General features: G+C 45.7%; 1 protein-coding gene across 8 annotated transcripts in view; it reads left to right on the top strand.

Moving 5' to 3' along the window:
* Positions 1 to 15,977, top strand: part of CCDC192 (coiled-coil domain containing 192) — a 298,623-nt gene that overhangs the window by 49,844 nt on the left and 232,802 nt on the right. For 7 of the 8 annotated variants that reach the window (XM_051843386.2, XM_051843383.2, XM_051843384.2 and 4 more), the window contains 2 exons: positions 6,511 to 6,642; positions 7,496 to 7,552. In XM_051843386.2, the coding sequence (XP_051699346.2) occupies positions 6,511 to 6,642; positions 7,496 to 7,552 (189 nt within the window). The remainder of the gene's footprint in view (positions 1 to 6,510; positions 6,643 to 7,495; positions 7,553 to 15,977) is intronic. The other variant, XM_051843381.2, reaches the window with a different exon arrangement.

Consider the following 15,977-nt stretch of genomic DNA (forward strand, 5'->3'; position numbering starts at 1 on the left):
GGGTGGTGCCTGCCTCCCCGGTGTTGTGGCATTCCCTAGCATCCATTTATCCATATCCTTCCAGGACTTCCTCGGGGAAACACACACCAAATTCGCCTACCTCTTAAACACAGCAAAAAGTTAAAAAGAAAAGTGAGTGTTAGATAAGCACAGTAGTCAGCATTTGGAGCCTTTCAAAGTAAAACCAGAAATCCAGGCCCTCTCGTTTCAACCACAGCAGAGGCAAAAGTGACTTTGTGCTCCTCCTAAGACAGGTCCCTCTGTCAGCTTTTACTGTGAACACCAAAAAGATGGGCAGAGAGCCAGAGGGGGTTCACGCGCCACCGTGCGGGCGCCGTCTTTGGCCTTGGAGGAGCTTTCTCGCGGTTTGTCTCCAGGGCCTTGGTCATGAACTCGGTCTCTGTAGATGAAGGTACCCCTGAGAATGCTGATTGATCCTTGTACATCCATGCTTGTTGAGCAGATTGAGTTGAATCGAGCTGGATTCTGATCGTTTACGTCCAAGTCACCACCACTATTAGGGGAAGACGGGTTGTCTGCTAACATTTTTAGTGAATTGCTTCGGTTCTCATTTTCCCAGTGAGCCATCTGGGCTCCTGCTATGTGCAGTCCACAAATACGACTTGGAGTCCTTCAGTGAAGATCAGTGCTTAGAGCAGAAGTCTAGAAACCACAGAGGTGCTGCCTCACCTCTTTAATCCTCCACAGGACATCCCCGTTGTATTATCATCTGTGTATCCGCTGTGCATTTCTTTACAACTACCTACATTCACTTTCCTGAAACAGTCAACACACTCTTGTCGTTCACCTGTGTCTGATGTAGCACCGGGGCAGGGTTAGCCATAAAGGCCGCGTGAAGTTCCCGAGAAAGATGAGTGAAGAGGGAAACCCCCTCGTCCTCTCATCTGCTACGAACAAGAGGTTTCTTCCCCAGAGACAGGGAGCCTGGGACTTTGCCTCCTTTGGAGGATGGTCACTGAAATTCCCTTGGCCAGGAAACAAGGAATCAAAGTTAGAGGAAATTAGGAGAAGAGGCATAAAGCCCGGTTTTGACTGTAGACGGAATTCCTCGGGGCTTCCTGAACGGTGAACCCCTCTTCTGCAGGTTCTGAAGCCGCCAGCACGACAGCGGAGTGAGTTCGGGACAGCAGCTAACGTTTTACAGCGCAGCCGCACAGCAGAATCTTCCATGCGGTGCTTGACTCTCAGACGTTGAGTTCTCATTTTAGTATCATTTCTTTCTCCTCTTTCCTTTTGGATATCAGGCGTGTTTGGAGGGCCGTTTCCAAAAGGCTGGGGGCTAGCCCTGTTGGTAGATAAACACTTGCAGCATTGTGCAATGGGACCTCAAGGTGCAAGGTGAGTGCTTGCCACTGCATGTCCGCAGGAGGAAGAGACAAAAGTCCTTTATCCCGCCTTTGTGAGGTGGTGATACACAGGAGGATTAAGACTCGCAGTTCAAACAGTTAACACACGGCGAAGAATCTCAGCAAAGGTGCTCCTGGCCAATTTGCTTGTATCTTACAGGATTTGGCAGAATTCTCTGTCCCTCCTTGTTGGGGAATTCATGATCTAACTTGGATATAGCAAAGTAACACAGTACAGAGCTATTACGTGTACCATGATCATAAAGTCAGTGACTTTGCAGTTGAGACAAAAACATAGGTCTTCTGGCTCCAAGTTGAGATCGCATAGCCTTGGGTCGGACCTGAGCTAACCTTGTCTGAGTCAAAAGGATGTTCAATCAGAAATTCTCTACAGAAAGGAAAGAGATGAGGTTGGTGTCTCTATAACAATGGAGCAAAATGGCAGCCAGAGAAAGGTCCCAGGTCTTGGAAGAAAATAAATTCCTCCTGAGAAGTCAGCAGGTGGAGAAAAATTGCTGGGTTTCCCACAGTAAAGGAACGACGTCCCATGCTTCATCCTAGGCAGCCTCAGAGCCAGGAACCCAGAACTGGGGGCAGACCAATATACCCAAGTGTAACCTCTTTTTGGCTGTGGGAACTTTGGGAATTTAGTTGACCACTAATAGCATCTAGTTCCTGAATGTTTAAAGGGTGATAACAAAAAATATCAGTAAAACAACTTACAGGATTTTGAACAGAATAATTGTGTGTGTTTGTGTGTGTGTGTGTGTTAAGACTTGTTCATTCATTTGAAAGGCAGAGGGACACAGAGAAAGAGATACACAGAGGGAGAGGGAGGGAGGAAGGGAGGGAGGAAGAGAGAGAGAAAAAGAGAGAGAGAGGATCTTCCATCTGCTGGCTCACTCCTTCTCAAATGGCCAAAATAGCCAGGACTGGATCGGGGGAAGCGGGGATCCAGGAAGATCACTTTGGTCTCCCCTGTGGGTGGCAGCAGCTCCAATGCTTACACTGTCTCCTGCTGTCTTCCCAGTTGCCTTAACAGGGGTGTGGATCAGAAGTAGAGCCGTGGGGACTGAAACCGTTGCTCCAGTGTGGGACACAGGCCTGCCAGCAGTGGTTTAACCTGCTGTGCAGGAGCACCCACCCCAGCGAGAGTGTTTTCAGCAGAGGACTAAGTAAGGTGACTTTTACAGGTAGCCTCCTGCAGCATGTCTCATATGGTGTCATCACCAACCCAATGTTAGTGACTGCCATTTCCATGGACTTTTCTCACTTGTGGTCTAGATCATGGAGTTTTATGATCAGGTGTAGTATCCATGTGATACCCCTAGCAGCAAGTAATAGAACATGCCTCAAAAGTAAGGAAACTTCGAGACTGGTTGATAGAGCGCTCTGGGAGACAGCAGGGGATGGTTCAGGTGCTTGGATCCCTGCCACCCATAGCGGGGACCCAGATGAAGTTCCCAGCTTCTGGCTTTGGCCTGGCCCAGGCCTGACTGTTGTGGGCATTTGGAGGTGAATCAGCAGATGGAGGATTCCGCCCCCCCCTCCCCTCAGTGCACCCCACTGTCATTCCACCTTTCAAATAAATAAATTTTAAGAAATAATTTTTAAAAAGTACGTCTATAATGTCATCAAGAGCCCAAGTTTTGGGGTCAGTGTTGTGGCCTAACATTTGAAGCTGCCATCTGCAGTGCCGACATCCCATAAGGCCAGTTCAAATCCGGGCTGCTCTACTTTCCAATCTAGCTCCCTGCTAATGTGCCTGGGAGAACACTGGAAGATGTTACATATCCTTGGGTCCCTGCACCCAAGTAGGAAACCTGGATAAATCTCCTGGCTTTGCCCTGGCCTACCCCTGGCAGTTGGGGAGTGAACCAGCAGATGGGTGTCGCTCCCCGTCTTCGTGGAGGAACGACACAGGACCCTGCGCTGTTCTTTTGTCTGCTCGGCCCTCCCCGGTTTGCTGCTGGTTCTTCCCGGGTTGGCTACCGACCCTTCCACCTCTGTGGAAGGGCGGTTCCCCCTAGCCACTTTCCCCACTTCCGTGGGGGAGCGGCACACCGCCAGCCGGCTCTCTCGGGGGCTGCACAGGTGTTCCTTCAGATGTTCCCCTTAGATGTTCCTGGTGCATGTTCTCTCTCTCCTCCTTTATAGTCCTCCTCCGCCAATTCCAACTCGGCCGCCCACACGCCGAGTACGCTGCTCTCCTCCAATCAGGAGCAGGATCAGCTCCTGGAGGTCATCACTCAAGTTGGCAAGAGGCAGCTGCGTAGAAGCTGTTTTCTCCTCTCCCAGCGCCATATTGTGGGAGAGCAGATGCATAGAATAAGTCTTAATTCCAGTAACTCAGTCCAGTCCGGGTTGCTCCCCACAATGGGAGATGTCTCTCCCTCTCTGACTTTCAAACAAATAAATTTTTTTTTTGACAGGCAGAGTTAGACAGTGAAAGAGACAGATAAAGGTCTTCCTTCTGTTGGTTCACCCCCCAAATGGCCCCTATGGCCGGTGCTGTGCTGACCCGAAGCCAGGAGCCAGGTGCATCCTCCTGGTTTCCCACGCAAGTGCAGGGGCCCAAGCACTTGGGCCATCCCCCACTGCCCTCCTGGGCCACAGCGGGGAGCTGGACTGGAAGAGGAGCAACTGGGACTAGAAGTAGCGCCCATTTGGGTGCCGGCGCCGCAGGTGGAGGATTAGTCAAGTGAGCCACGGCGCCGGCCCCCAAACAAATAAATCTTAAAAAAAAAGCCAAAGTTTTTCCAGTTGACTACTCTTCCTTTGTGGAACCCCTATATGTCTAGTGTTCCTGATGTATGGTACCTACAGTAGAATTCACATTTGGTAGGTAAAGAGAAATGTTTCTCCATATTATGAAAATTCTTCCTGTACAGCACAGGCAACCCAGACAAGCTCACCTCTCCTTATACAACAACTGTTGCTGGAGAGAAGCTGGGTTCTGGTAGATTTGGGCCTTGTTCCAGCAGCACTGAAGTTGGGATTGTCAAGATCATCAGAGCCCACTTCTGGGGCTGAGCTCAGTCTTAGGTATGGAGCGTCAAAGCCGGTATCCCCTACTGGAAGTGAGTTCTGATGCTCATATCTGTATCCTTGGCCAAATTCTGCAGCCTTGTTGAAAGTCAATCTTGTTATCTGCAACATGGGGGTGAAATAGCATGAACTCCTTCCTGTGCTTGGCAGACAATTGAGATACTGACATAAATTTGAAAGCAAAAGGCTCTGCAGAGTGTCTGGTATATGGTGAGTGCCCCCAAAATGTTAATTATTACTGATAGGATTATTTGTTTCATGTTAGAACTTTTTATATTATCTGCTTTCTGGCTAAAGTGGAAGTTTTCTGAGGCTATGGACAACACTGTGTTCATTTTTTTATCTTTAATTCTTGCATATAATCAATAGCCAGCTTATTTCTTTAACAAATAAGTAAATGAAAATCTGTTGAGTGATTGAAGGAAGGACAGAAACAGTGGGAGGTAATTTAAAAGAAAGTCAAATGATGTCTGGGTAGATTACAGGTCAGATAGGGTATGTGGAAAAAAAAGGGGTCTGGTTGAGAGAGAAGAGATTTAAGGAAAAATATCTCAGATACAGAGAAACACTTTTTCTGACATATAGAAATTTGCAGTAGCTGACCAAACCAAGTGCCATTTGAGGTCAGGGTCTGTAGCTCACAGAGCTATGATGTCTCAGATACTTTGCTTTATAATCTAATAAATAAAAAAAAATAGATACACCCAGGTGAATGCTTACTATGGTCTAGAGGAGGTAGATTTCTTCTTTCATTATTGTAATAATAAAAGCTGCTGCGTGCTGGGTGTGTTCCAGGCATTGTGCTAGGTGTTTCTGCCATACAGACTCACATGATCCTCACAACCTACCTGGGATACTATTCTCTTCATCCACATCACCATTTGTGGACCAGACCACCAAGCCCAGAGAAGCCAAGCAAGTTGCTGAAATCACACACAAAGTTAATAGAAAAACATGTGCACTCTGATACACAGCACCTGACGGCTTAGGCAGGTGGCTCCCTGCTACCCACATGGGAGACCCAAACGGAGTTCCAGGTTCATGTCTTTGAGCTGACCCGACCCTGGCTGTTAAAGGTACTAGGGGAGAAAACCAGCGGATGAAAGGGCTTGGTCTCTCTCTCTCTCTTTCTCTCTTTCTCTCTTTCTCTCTCTCTCTCTCTCTCTCTCGCACACACACACACACACACACACACACACTCTCTGTTTCTCTCCCTATGTCTCTTTGCCTTTAAAATAAATACGTTTTTAAAAAGTTAATATAAAAACTGAAAATTTTTCCCGCCGTTGGACTGCGCTGTATCTGTAACACAGTAGAAAGGTGCTCAGAGCAGCCAGACCGCATTCCCAGTCCACTGTGCACCCGGGACTGAACCGTGCTGACAGTCACGAGAAGCATCATAGGTCTCTGAGGTCACCGATAAGCAGAAGGCATGGCCCGCAGCTCACGGCATGTATGTGCCCTCTGGCCCTCGCTGGTGCTTTCATCATTCCCAGCATCTAACATAATGGCTGTAGGGAGTGCCAACTGGGCAAGCATTTGCTAACTGAACTGTTGTGCGGCTGGATAGATGCATGGGTGGATGGACACCAGTTATGTGATGTGCTCACCTTATTTTCATAGCAGACCTAGCTCTTCATACCTCCCCATTTAATACATCATCAGTATCTCCATATACCCTGCTGCTTCTTTGATGAACACACAGGGGACTGGGAACTCCCATTCTTTCTAAAAGCTGTAGCCCCCAAGAATTAAGTTTTAGGAACTCGTGTGTGAAGCACAGGACAGATTTCCGATCCAGCTGTACAAATAAAGTGAAATCTTGAACAGTGAAGAAGTCTGATAGGACCTGTGCTGGGGATTTCTCTGCCCATTGTCATGATGTGGTCTCACTTTTGCCCAGAAAGATCTTCATTATTAAAAATAAAAACAAATCAGTACTCTCTGCTGCTTTTTCTGTATTCATCACTTGTCATCTAAGAGAAATGTATCAGAAGCTAATTTCATATTTAATAGACAATGGTGAAAGACCATTCATTTATAAGTTGATCTCTTCAAGGGAGTGGTGCTTACCCTTACCAGAAAATATCTTTAGCTTGCAGTCTCGGAAGGAACAAAATTGAAACTGCTTGAACGAGTTTCCTGGCTGGAGAAAAAACTAGAGGCTTTGGACCATAAGGAAACCAGTGGGGAGCCATATGAAAAAATAGTTCATTTGAAAGACCAGGTATGTTGGAGACAAAAATTTTGTCTTTATTTTAAATGTTACTTCATTTTACACAAACTGACAATTTCCCAAAGCCATTTTGGCTGGATTGAAAGTTCATCTTTATGTTCACAATGTTAAGTAATACTTACGTTTGCTGAAAATAACTGTATTTGTATATGAATATTGACATAGATACAAAAATGAACTCTGTTAGCAGTAGTTTTAAAGCTTGCTGTGTATCCTTTTGAATAATACGAGTAGAACCTCCTGTTCATTTTGTAAATGGCATAGACTGCAAATGTTTCTCAGTTGTCAGGGTTGAGTCATAGCAAGGAATGATTTTATTCTGTGTCGTAAAACAAGTAGATCATAAAATTTGGCATCTGCTTTTAATCAATTGCTTTGTAAGAGATAAGTAATCTGTGAATCTCTGGACATTTGGGTGTGAATTGTTGTATAATGGATCCTCAAAAAATTCATGGAAATGGAAATTGAAGGATATGTTTACTAGGATTTGCCTCATATAACTTCATCTGTTGTTCAAACTGCAAGCATTGTGACTGCCTCAGAAATACACTCCTAGGTTTTTCCAAGGCAGTGCATAGATATGTCGTGCTAGCATTCATGCAGTCCACCAAGCTGGCATATTTTCATGTCCTTGTCCTGAACATGTTTGTGTGATTTGTCCCTGGGCTCTCCAGTGCCAGGAAGTTGGAGTGGGAACAGGAGGGGTGGCCTCTGGGATGCTGATTTGCAGAACATCTGAGATGAGGATGTCCTTGGCACAACTTGAGAGCTGGGACACATGTGTACCTGGAATCTTTTGCTTTGTCAGAGGGAGAGACGTACATTAAACTTTTCTGCTTTGCAGTGCATTGAGAAATTGCAGGCTGAGGTCACAGCATCCCAGGAACTGCTTGCAGCCCATGTAAGTGTTGTTCGTCTTTTCTAACCCTTACTTCATGGCCTTGTTACACTGGAACTGGGCCCTAAGTCATGCGCGTGGTTTGTTCACCTTAAACCAAATCACAAGACTACAAGTCAGTCATTGTATTGCCTCTACAGAGTCGCTTTGCATAAGTAAAATCCCAATTTTTGGTTATGATAAAATTTACAAAATGAGCTTTTGTATATAATCACATGATCTAATGTGGCTCTATCACAGTAGGAGAATTGGTAACACAGGTGGAAAGAAAAGGAAGCTAGGCTGGTGTAGTCAACAGATGGAGGTGGAGAGTTGTGACAATTGCTGACACGGGGTGCGGGTGGAAAGCTGTGCACATTAAAATCTCAGGTACATGAGAAAAGTTTCTTAAAGCAAAAAGCCCAGGGATTCCTGTCTTCCTGTGTGTGTGGGGGGGGGGGGGCTGACACTTTGTCTATCCCCAGGATCCAAGGTTCGGGTGCTGCTGATGCTGCCAGTCTTTGGGCAGCACTGTTTTATATATTCATTCTAACCCTGTTGGAATTTTTAGGCAAATGACTTTATAAATCAGAGTGTGTAATTTTGTTTGCTTTTGCAAGTTCTCCCCATGAATTCCTGGGGCAAATGGCATTTATACTTAAGCCTGTGTTTGCTCAAAAGATAACTGAGGCACATGTCCTGTCACAATACCCTGCACACTCATACTTATAGACCTGCCTCCCTGCACCTGCTGAGATTCAGAACAACCCTGATGTCGTAAAGCACTTTCCCTGGTCTCTGGTGTCCTCTGGTTAGTCACCTCCTCCATCCTGGCTGCTCCAGGATCACTTGTCTAGGGATGTCGGCCAGGCATGGTAAATGGCCGGTCCCAACAACACCAGGCTCCTGGGACAGATCAGAGACCCAGGGGCTGCCATCCTGCCCACCTGCAGAATAGAATGCAGTTTATTAAGTCCCTTCGGGGTTTGAAGTGAGCTCACCTGGAGAAAACCTTGGTAACTGTCCTATTTTTTGGTGCTGGAGAAAAGCAAAGCTGACCTGCCCTGGCAGTTCGCAGAGCTTTTAAATCAAAATTCAGAATCTTTTTTAGCCTTGAATAGCATTTGACCCAAACTGAAAATGACTGCCTTTGTGGAGCTGTGACAAATTCAAGGAGAAGTGAGTCCCATTAGCCCAGCATTATGTTGCAGATGCCTGACCCTATTGTTGTCCAAGGATGTCACACTCTTAACAGATTCCCACCGACAGCCCGGAAATCCTTAAAGAGAGCAGATGTGGTCACTAAAGTTCTGATATTGGCTTCACGAGAAAAAAGTTATCATTGTTGTAGGGAACTTCCTGAGGAGTCCTCTTCCACTGCCTGGTTTTTGGGGATCCTATTCCGTGCGGCTCCTATCCCCCACTTGTTTCTGCTGGGATTGCCCCCTCACATTACAGTATGAGTGAGATTTTTCACAGGGAACCGTCCACCACTCATGGTTCTATACAGCAGTGTGTTCATCAAGGTTATGCTTTAACTCATCGAGAACATTCTAAACGAAAACAGTTTTCTGGGACCGGCATTGTGGCATAGCAGGTAGAGTCCCCGCCTACAGTGCTGGCATCCTATATGAGCCAGTTCGAGTCCCAGCTGCTCCACTTCCAATCCAGCTCCCTGCTAATGCGCCTGAGAAAGCACCTGAAGATGGCCCGAGTGCTTTGGTTCCTGCACCCACATGGGAAATCTGAATGAAACTCCTGACTCCTGGCTGGCTTTGGCCTGACCCAGCCCTGGCCCTTGTGGACATTTGGAGAGTGAACTAGCAGATGGAAGATCTCTCCCTGTCTCTCCTTCTCTTTCTTTCTTTCTTTTTTTGACAGGCAGAGTGGACAGTGAGACAGACAGAGAGAAAGGTCTTCCTTTGCCATTGGTTCACCCTCCAATGGCCACCCGGCTGGCGCGCTGCGGCTGGCGCACCGCGCTGATCCGATGGCAGGAACCAGGTGCTTCTCCTGGTCTCCCATGGGGTGCAGGGCCCAAGCACTTGGGCCATCCTCCACTGCACTCCCGGGCCACAGCAGAGAGCTGGCCTGGAAGAGGGGCAACTGGGACAGAATCCGGCGCCCCGACTGGGACTAGAACCCCGTGTGCCGGCACCGCAAGGCGGAGGATTAGCCTAGTGAGCCACGGCGCAGGCCTCTCCTTCTCTTTCTAACTCTGCCTTTCAAATAAATAAATACATCTTTAAAACAAACAAACAAACAAACAAAAAACAGCTTCAACAGCAGTGTTCATTGAGAGAGGACTCTATGACCTCTATGTGGAAGCTGCTTCAGGTACTGTCTATTTTGAATCTCAATCCAAGCCAATAAAAGGTGGCCATTATTTTTCAGATAAGAAAACTGCATCTTACAAAGGGTAAATCACTCATCACACTCTGAAACCCACGCTTTTGCTATCACAACTTGCTGCCTCTCCAAATTAGATTCTCCATCCACCTGCCATCTGAGGTATCAAGTGGTGTTTGTGCAGCCTCTGTCTCCAGCCCCCTCTCCTCTTTGTGTTCTCTCCTAGTGATCCATCAGTTCATAACGCTTCAGTTTTCACTTCCATGCAAATAAACAACTGCTTTCACCCCCTACCAAGTTCCTTTTATCTTAATCATCCTCTAATTATAGCCCTGTAATGTTTTCGTGGGCATCTCTGAAAGCATTGTTCTTGGAGAAGGCATTCCATAGGATGCTAAAAGATACTCGGAGAAAAAAAAAAAAAAAAGGAGATAGGGGTTGGAAGAAAATGGAGTTAAACATCACCTATTCCCTTCTCCTAATTCCTCTGTTTGAATTCCCTGATCATGCTGAGCAATACCATATGCCGTTTTTTATTCTCCATTCAGACTTCAAAGCAGTGGGAAAACCCTACCTCCTTTGGTCTCCATCCTGCATTTACTTAGTTGTCAGGCCCTCAGTATGTTTCTACAAATCATCTCAGCTCTGAGTCTTGTGTCCTGTTTTACTGCCATTTCCCTATATTTTTTAATCATCTTATGTTTTATTGGTTGTGGCTGGCACCGCATCCCTACCACAAGGGATGTCAGAGTCTCCCAGCAGTTCCACTGCCCATCAGGGAGTAGCCCACCTGTTCTGAACCCATGAATCCCTGTGTGCAGAGAAGAAGAGGGACAAAATCCACATGTAAAGATGTGGAGTGGGTATAGGAAACCAGACAGCATGGAAGGATAGCACCCATAGGGAGAATGTGACCCAATGGAGTAGCAGAGAAGAGAAAGAGCACCAAGGGGGTGGCAATGGAACATTCTAGATGTGGTGTGAGTTTTCGGAAATGGGAGACTGAAGGATTTCCAAGGGGTCTGTGGATGCTGATGCTCAGGAAGTGACTGTTAATAGAGTTCCCGGCAGCCTGTAAGGTACCTGATCGCCCTTGGCATTGGAGAGACAAGTCTAAAGTTCAGAATCTTAGTCTGGACTGTGCCTCCTGAAGTGTAACTAACACCTGTAGGACCTGACCAGGAGGAATCTCCTTGTTTCCCTGCCTCCGTCCAATGTGAGTCCCTACCCCTCTGGCCCTCTGCTCTCTCACCCCCTCTCCCTGCCTCACGCTGAGCCCCTGGGGAAATAGGGCCCCCTGGTGCTTTATGCCTCCAGGAGCCTTTGATGCCCTGTGACTTTGCGCACAGCGTCCTCTTGGTCTGGGACGTCTTTCCCTGTCCTCATCTTCTAGTGGCTCGTCCCCTCCTGGCAGGACTCGGGTCGGGGGTCAACTTCTCCCGCTGTCCTCAGATAACTTTCTCTGGATTCCCAAGGCCTCCTATACGGACATCAATTTGAGCTGTTAAAGGAAACACTTTAAACAACCTAAATTTAACAGAGTTTATTTGAGCAAAGAACAATACGTGAATCAGACAGCACTCAGAACAAGAAGTCCAGAGAGCTCTACCCAGCCACGTGAACAGTGAGCTTTTATAAGGCCAAACACGGAAGCCAAGTAGAGAAATCACCTGACCGGCTACAGCTCAGCATTTGCCTTTTCTAGGTGTGGAGGAATGAGACATGTGACTTGTTTGAGCATGGTCTGATCAGTTGGCTCCCAGTGATTGGCTGAAACCCCAAAGTTTATTACAAAAAGTAGACTCCTAAGAGGGTTTTGGTTGTCTACATACCAAGTTAAGTTGTAGTTTGATGCATAGGAGCTCAAAGGACAGACAGGCTCAGGCCAATAGCCATTTGCTTCTTTAGTATAGCACAGGTCAATATACTACACTGTGTTAACATTACTTGTTTATACATCTGTCTGCCATTAGACTCTAAAGTCACTGAGAAATAGGCCAGGCAGGTGTCTCTGTTTTCAGTACACCAGTGGCAGGGCTGTGTTTACTGGAACCACTCACTGGCAGCTATGACATTCATATGTTTGCTCATTCATTTGTCCATTTATTCAAGGTATCAACTGAACACCTGCTATGTCAAGAACTGTGTGTGAAGAAGGCCAACTCCCAGATCTGGAGCTCAGCTAGTGCAGTAGAATAAAGGCCACAAGAGACACCCAAGACCTCCACACTAGAGGGAGGGGCCCCCCTGTCTGGGGAGCGGGAGAGGCTTGTCACATTGGGTAGGCTGGCGGTAGAAGCTCGCAATGAATGGGTTCTAGAGAGGGAAGGCCCAGCCTGCAATGGAATGGATGCTTGCATTTGGAGGCCTCCTCAGTGAATTTAACTTCCTGTACTGAGTACCCCCAAGTGTGCCATGCAGCTGCGCCCTAGGAGCTTTGCTCATGGTCTTTCAACCTGGAATGCCTGTCCCTGCCGTGGAGTTCGCTGCTTTGTCCCCATTCTTCATCAAGACGGTTTCTTCCAAGCATGGGCATCTCGTAGTTAAGATGTCTGTTAGGACACCTCCATTGCTTACTGGAGTTCTTGGTTTGAAACGGCACTGCACCAGCTTCCTGCCAATGCAGATCCTGTGAACGGAGGGCTGAAGTAGCTGAGTTTCTGACACCCACCTAGGAGATTTTGATGGAGTTACCTGCTCCCAGCCTTGGCCTTACCAGTCCTTGTTGCTGTGAGCATTTGGAGAGCAAACCAATGGATGGGAACTCTCTGTCTCCGACTCACAAGTAAAGATTTTTTTTAAGATTTTTTAAAAGATTTTTTTTAAAGATTTGCTTGTTGATTTGAAAGTGTCAGTTATACAGAGAGAAGGAGAGGCAGAGAGAGAGAGAGGTCTTCCATTCGCTGGTTCAGTCCCCAGTTGGCCACAGCTGCACTGATCTGAAGCCAGAAGCTTCTTCTAGGTTTCCCACATGGGTGTAGGGGTCCAAGGACTTGGGCCATCTTCTACTGCTTTCTCAGGTCATATCAGAGAGCTGGATCAGAAGTGGAGCAGCTGGGACTCAAACCAACACCCATATGGGGTGGCGACACTGCAGGTGGCGGCTTTACCTGCTATGCCACAGTGCCGGCCCCCATACATTTTTTTTAAAGTTGCTCCTTCTAGGAAGTTCTCCCTGACCATCCACTCATGAATAACCTCTCCTTCCTTGGTGTTTCCACAGCACTTCTCTTTAGCTTTTTCTAATCACTTGTGACACTGTGTCCCACCGCAGAATGACGGGACACGACTGTTCTCTAAAACAGAGGTGCTGCAAAACAGGGGCCACATCTATTTATCTGAAAGTCTCCCAGAGTCTGGCTCAGTGCCTTGTAAGGTTTCATTGAAATGAGTTGTTAAAATGGCCAGGTTAAAGCCAAGTTATTTGACACCTACAGGAGTATACTTTCTGTGTCTGGGAAAATTATTCTGTGGAAAGGATTGGATTCATACAGATGCCAGTAGCATAATGCATTACTTTAAGGATGATACTGTTCAAAGTGTAACATTGAGCAGACACAATATAGTGATCTTTTAGGGTAGAATAGCAGAAAGAAGGCACACACTTGTGGGAAACCCTTCTGTTAGTGAAGAGAAATACCTAAAGGAAGCATGGTCTAAACATGAAGATTAACAAGCTGGTGTCTTGACTTGCTTTTGTTAAAATTCCACTCATCCAGAACACAATAGTTGAATCATATTGTGTAATTAAATTGATAGCTATAAAATGGAGAGAAGACACAAGCCCTGACATTTCAGAGTTACCATTTGCTGATACTTTGATGATTAAAATCTCACCCTTTGAGCTTGACTGTGCGGAGTCCCAGCTTATTCTTTGAGAAAGTGGAAAGCATTGCTCCTTGAGCCACCTCCTGGGCTGAACTGCCCTGGGGGTTCTTGTCACCCCTTTTCAGAAGATCACTAATCCACTTAGAAGCCTACATGGGATAAAACAAACATTTGGAGAGAATGTTTATAATCACTTAAAGATAGTCGCTCCTGTTAAGATAATTAGAGTTAGGACTTGGTATTCTTAAAGAAAAGCTCCTTTTAAAATTAATCTCTCCGAATGTTTTAATCCATTTCTTGCCTTGTTTTGGTGCTTGCAAGTATAAATGCTCAGCGCTGTCTGCCCACTCTGTTCTTGTTGCGCTGATTTTTTGCGATGCACCAGAGCTCTTTCTCTTCCCCTTGTATTCCAATGGACACCCCAGCTCTTGGTGTCCAGCTACCCAGGGGACCTGACCAGCTTCAAGAGTACAATAGCATTCAGTGGATTATCTGCAAAATGAAAAGCTGGGTAGGCCCTCATGGGTTATGTGTTTCTCTGTGCTACTGTGCTCTGGTGCATAACAAAGCGAAATCCAAGTGTCCAGATGGAGTGCTTCCCATGCATTGCTAAGGAGGCTTCTGGGCCTTTGGGCCCAGAACTCCATTGTCACAGTTCCTCAGGAAACACGTAGACCTGGTAGCTTAGGGAGAGGAACACAGGACACAGGAGGAACTGCTGCTGATAGCCATCACAGAGTTCACCTGGACACCTTGTTCTTGCTTTCCTTCTCTATGGAAGCTATGAACTATCATTTTAATTCTTAAATTGAGGATTTTCAAGAGTCCTGATTTAGATCAAAAGCAACTCCCACCGCCTCAACCAGAATTCTATGCCCTCTGCTGTCTGTTCTGTTCTCACTCAGTTCGAGGACAGGAGCTATTCTGTGCAGAGTAATCCATCCATTGATGCACCTTGGACAGTTATACCCAGGTATCTGTTTCAGTGTGCCTATCTCATTGTGTGAGTTTGGAGGGTCTAAAATTCAAAGTCTCCTATCAGCTATAGGGGGCGGGTGTGAGCCCTAAGCCAGCAGGAGTCTTTTCGGCCTATGCTTATTAATTTAAGTAAAGCAGACAAGAAGAGTTAGAGCTGATACATTTTCCCATGATAGCCAGTGTCATGGCCAAGAAGTTTATGCTGCTGGCAGTAAAACTGCTTTAGCTCTGTTTCTGAATTGGGCACCTGTTGATATCATGAGCCACTTAATATATCCCTCCAGGATGTTCCCTTTTTCTTAAAGCTGATCAGAATCAGATTCAGTTGTTTATAACTTAAAACCTGTAATTCTTAGGTTATCCTAGTGGATCTTAAAATGTGACCTCAGGCTGAAAGCATTAGCATCCCCTGGGGCTTGTTTGAAATATGGATTTTTTAAAAAAAATTTTAGCTTATACAAGGTGAACAAACTTTATGTGTCTCATATATACAGATTCAGGAGGATGGTGATAATTCCCACCCATGCCCCCACCCTCCTGCTTTTTTTAATTTAATTTTTACAATGATATACTTACAGTTCATTTTATAATTGTAAGCTTAATGCTCCACTAAGTAAAGAATTTAACAAATGGTAAGAAGAAAAAGAGCTACTCAACAGCAGAAACAAGGGCTGTAAACAATAATCAAATCTCAAAATGTAAAAAGAAAATCTCAAAGTGTCAATTTCACTCATATACATTACATTTTTTCTACTCTATTAGTTATCACAGATCAAGGAAAACATATTTGTCTTTTGGGGACTGGCTTGTTTCAGTAAGTATAATGCTTTCTAGTTGCATCCATTTTGTTGTGAAAGAGAAGATTTCATTCTTTCTTAGGGCTTAGTAGTATTCCACAGAGTATATAAACCATGTTTTCTTTATCCAGTCATCTGTTGATGGAAATCTGGGTTGATTCCATATCTTAGCTATTGTGAATTGAGCTGCAATAAACACAAGGTTCATATAACTCTTTCATATGCTTGTTTGATTTGAGTAAATTCCTATGAGCGGGATGGCTGGGATATATGGCAGATCTATTTTCAGGTTTTGAGATATCTCTGTACTGTCTTCCACAATAGCTGTGCTAGTTTATATTCCCCTCAACAGATTAGGGTAACTTTTTCCTCTCATCCTCAACAGAATTTGTTGCTGTTTGATTTCTGTGTGAAGAGCTATTCTAACTGGGGTGAGAGCAAACCTCCTTGTGGTTTTTATTTGCATTTCCATGATGGCTAGTGATCCTGAACATTTT

Source organism: Oryctolagus cuniculus, chromosome 6 (assembly GCF_964237555.1).
Source record: "Oryctolagus cuniculus chromosome 6, mOryCun1.1, whole genome shotgun sequence".
NCBI lineage: Eukaryota > Metazoa > Chordata > Mammalia > Lagomorpha > Leporidae > Oryctolagus > Oryctolagus cuniculus.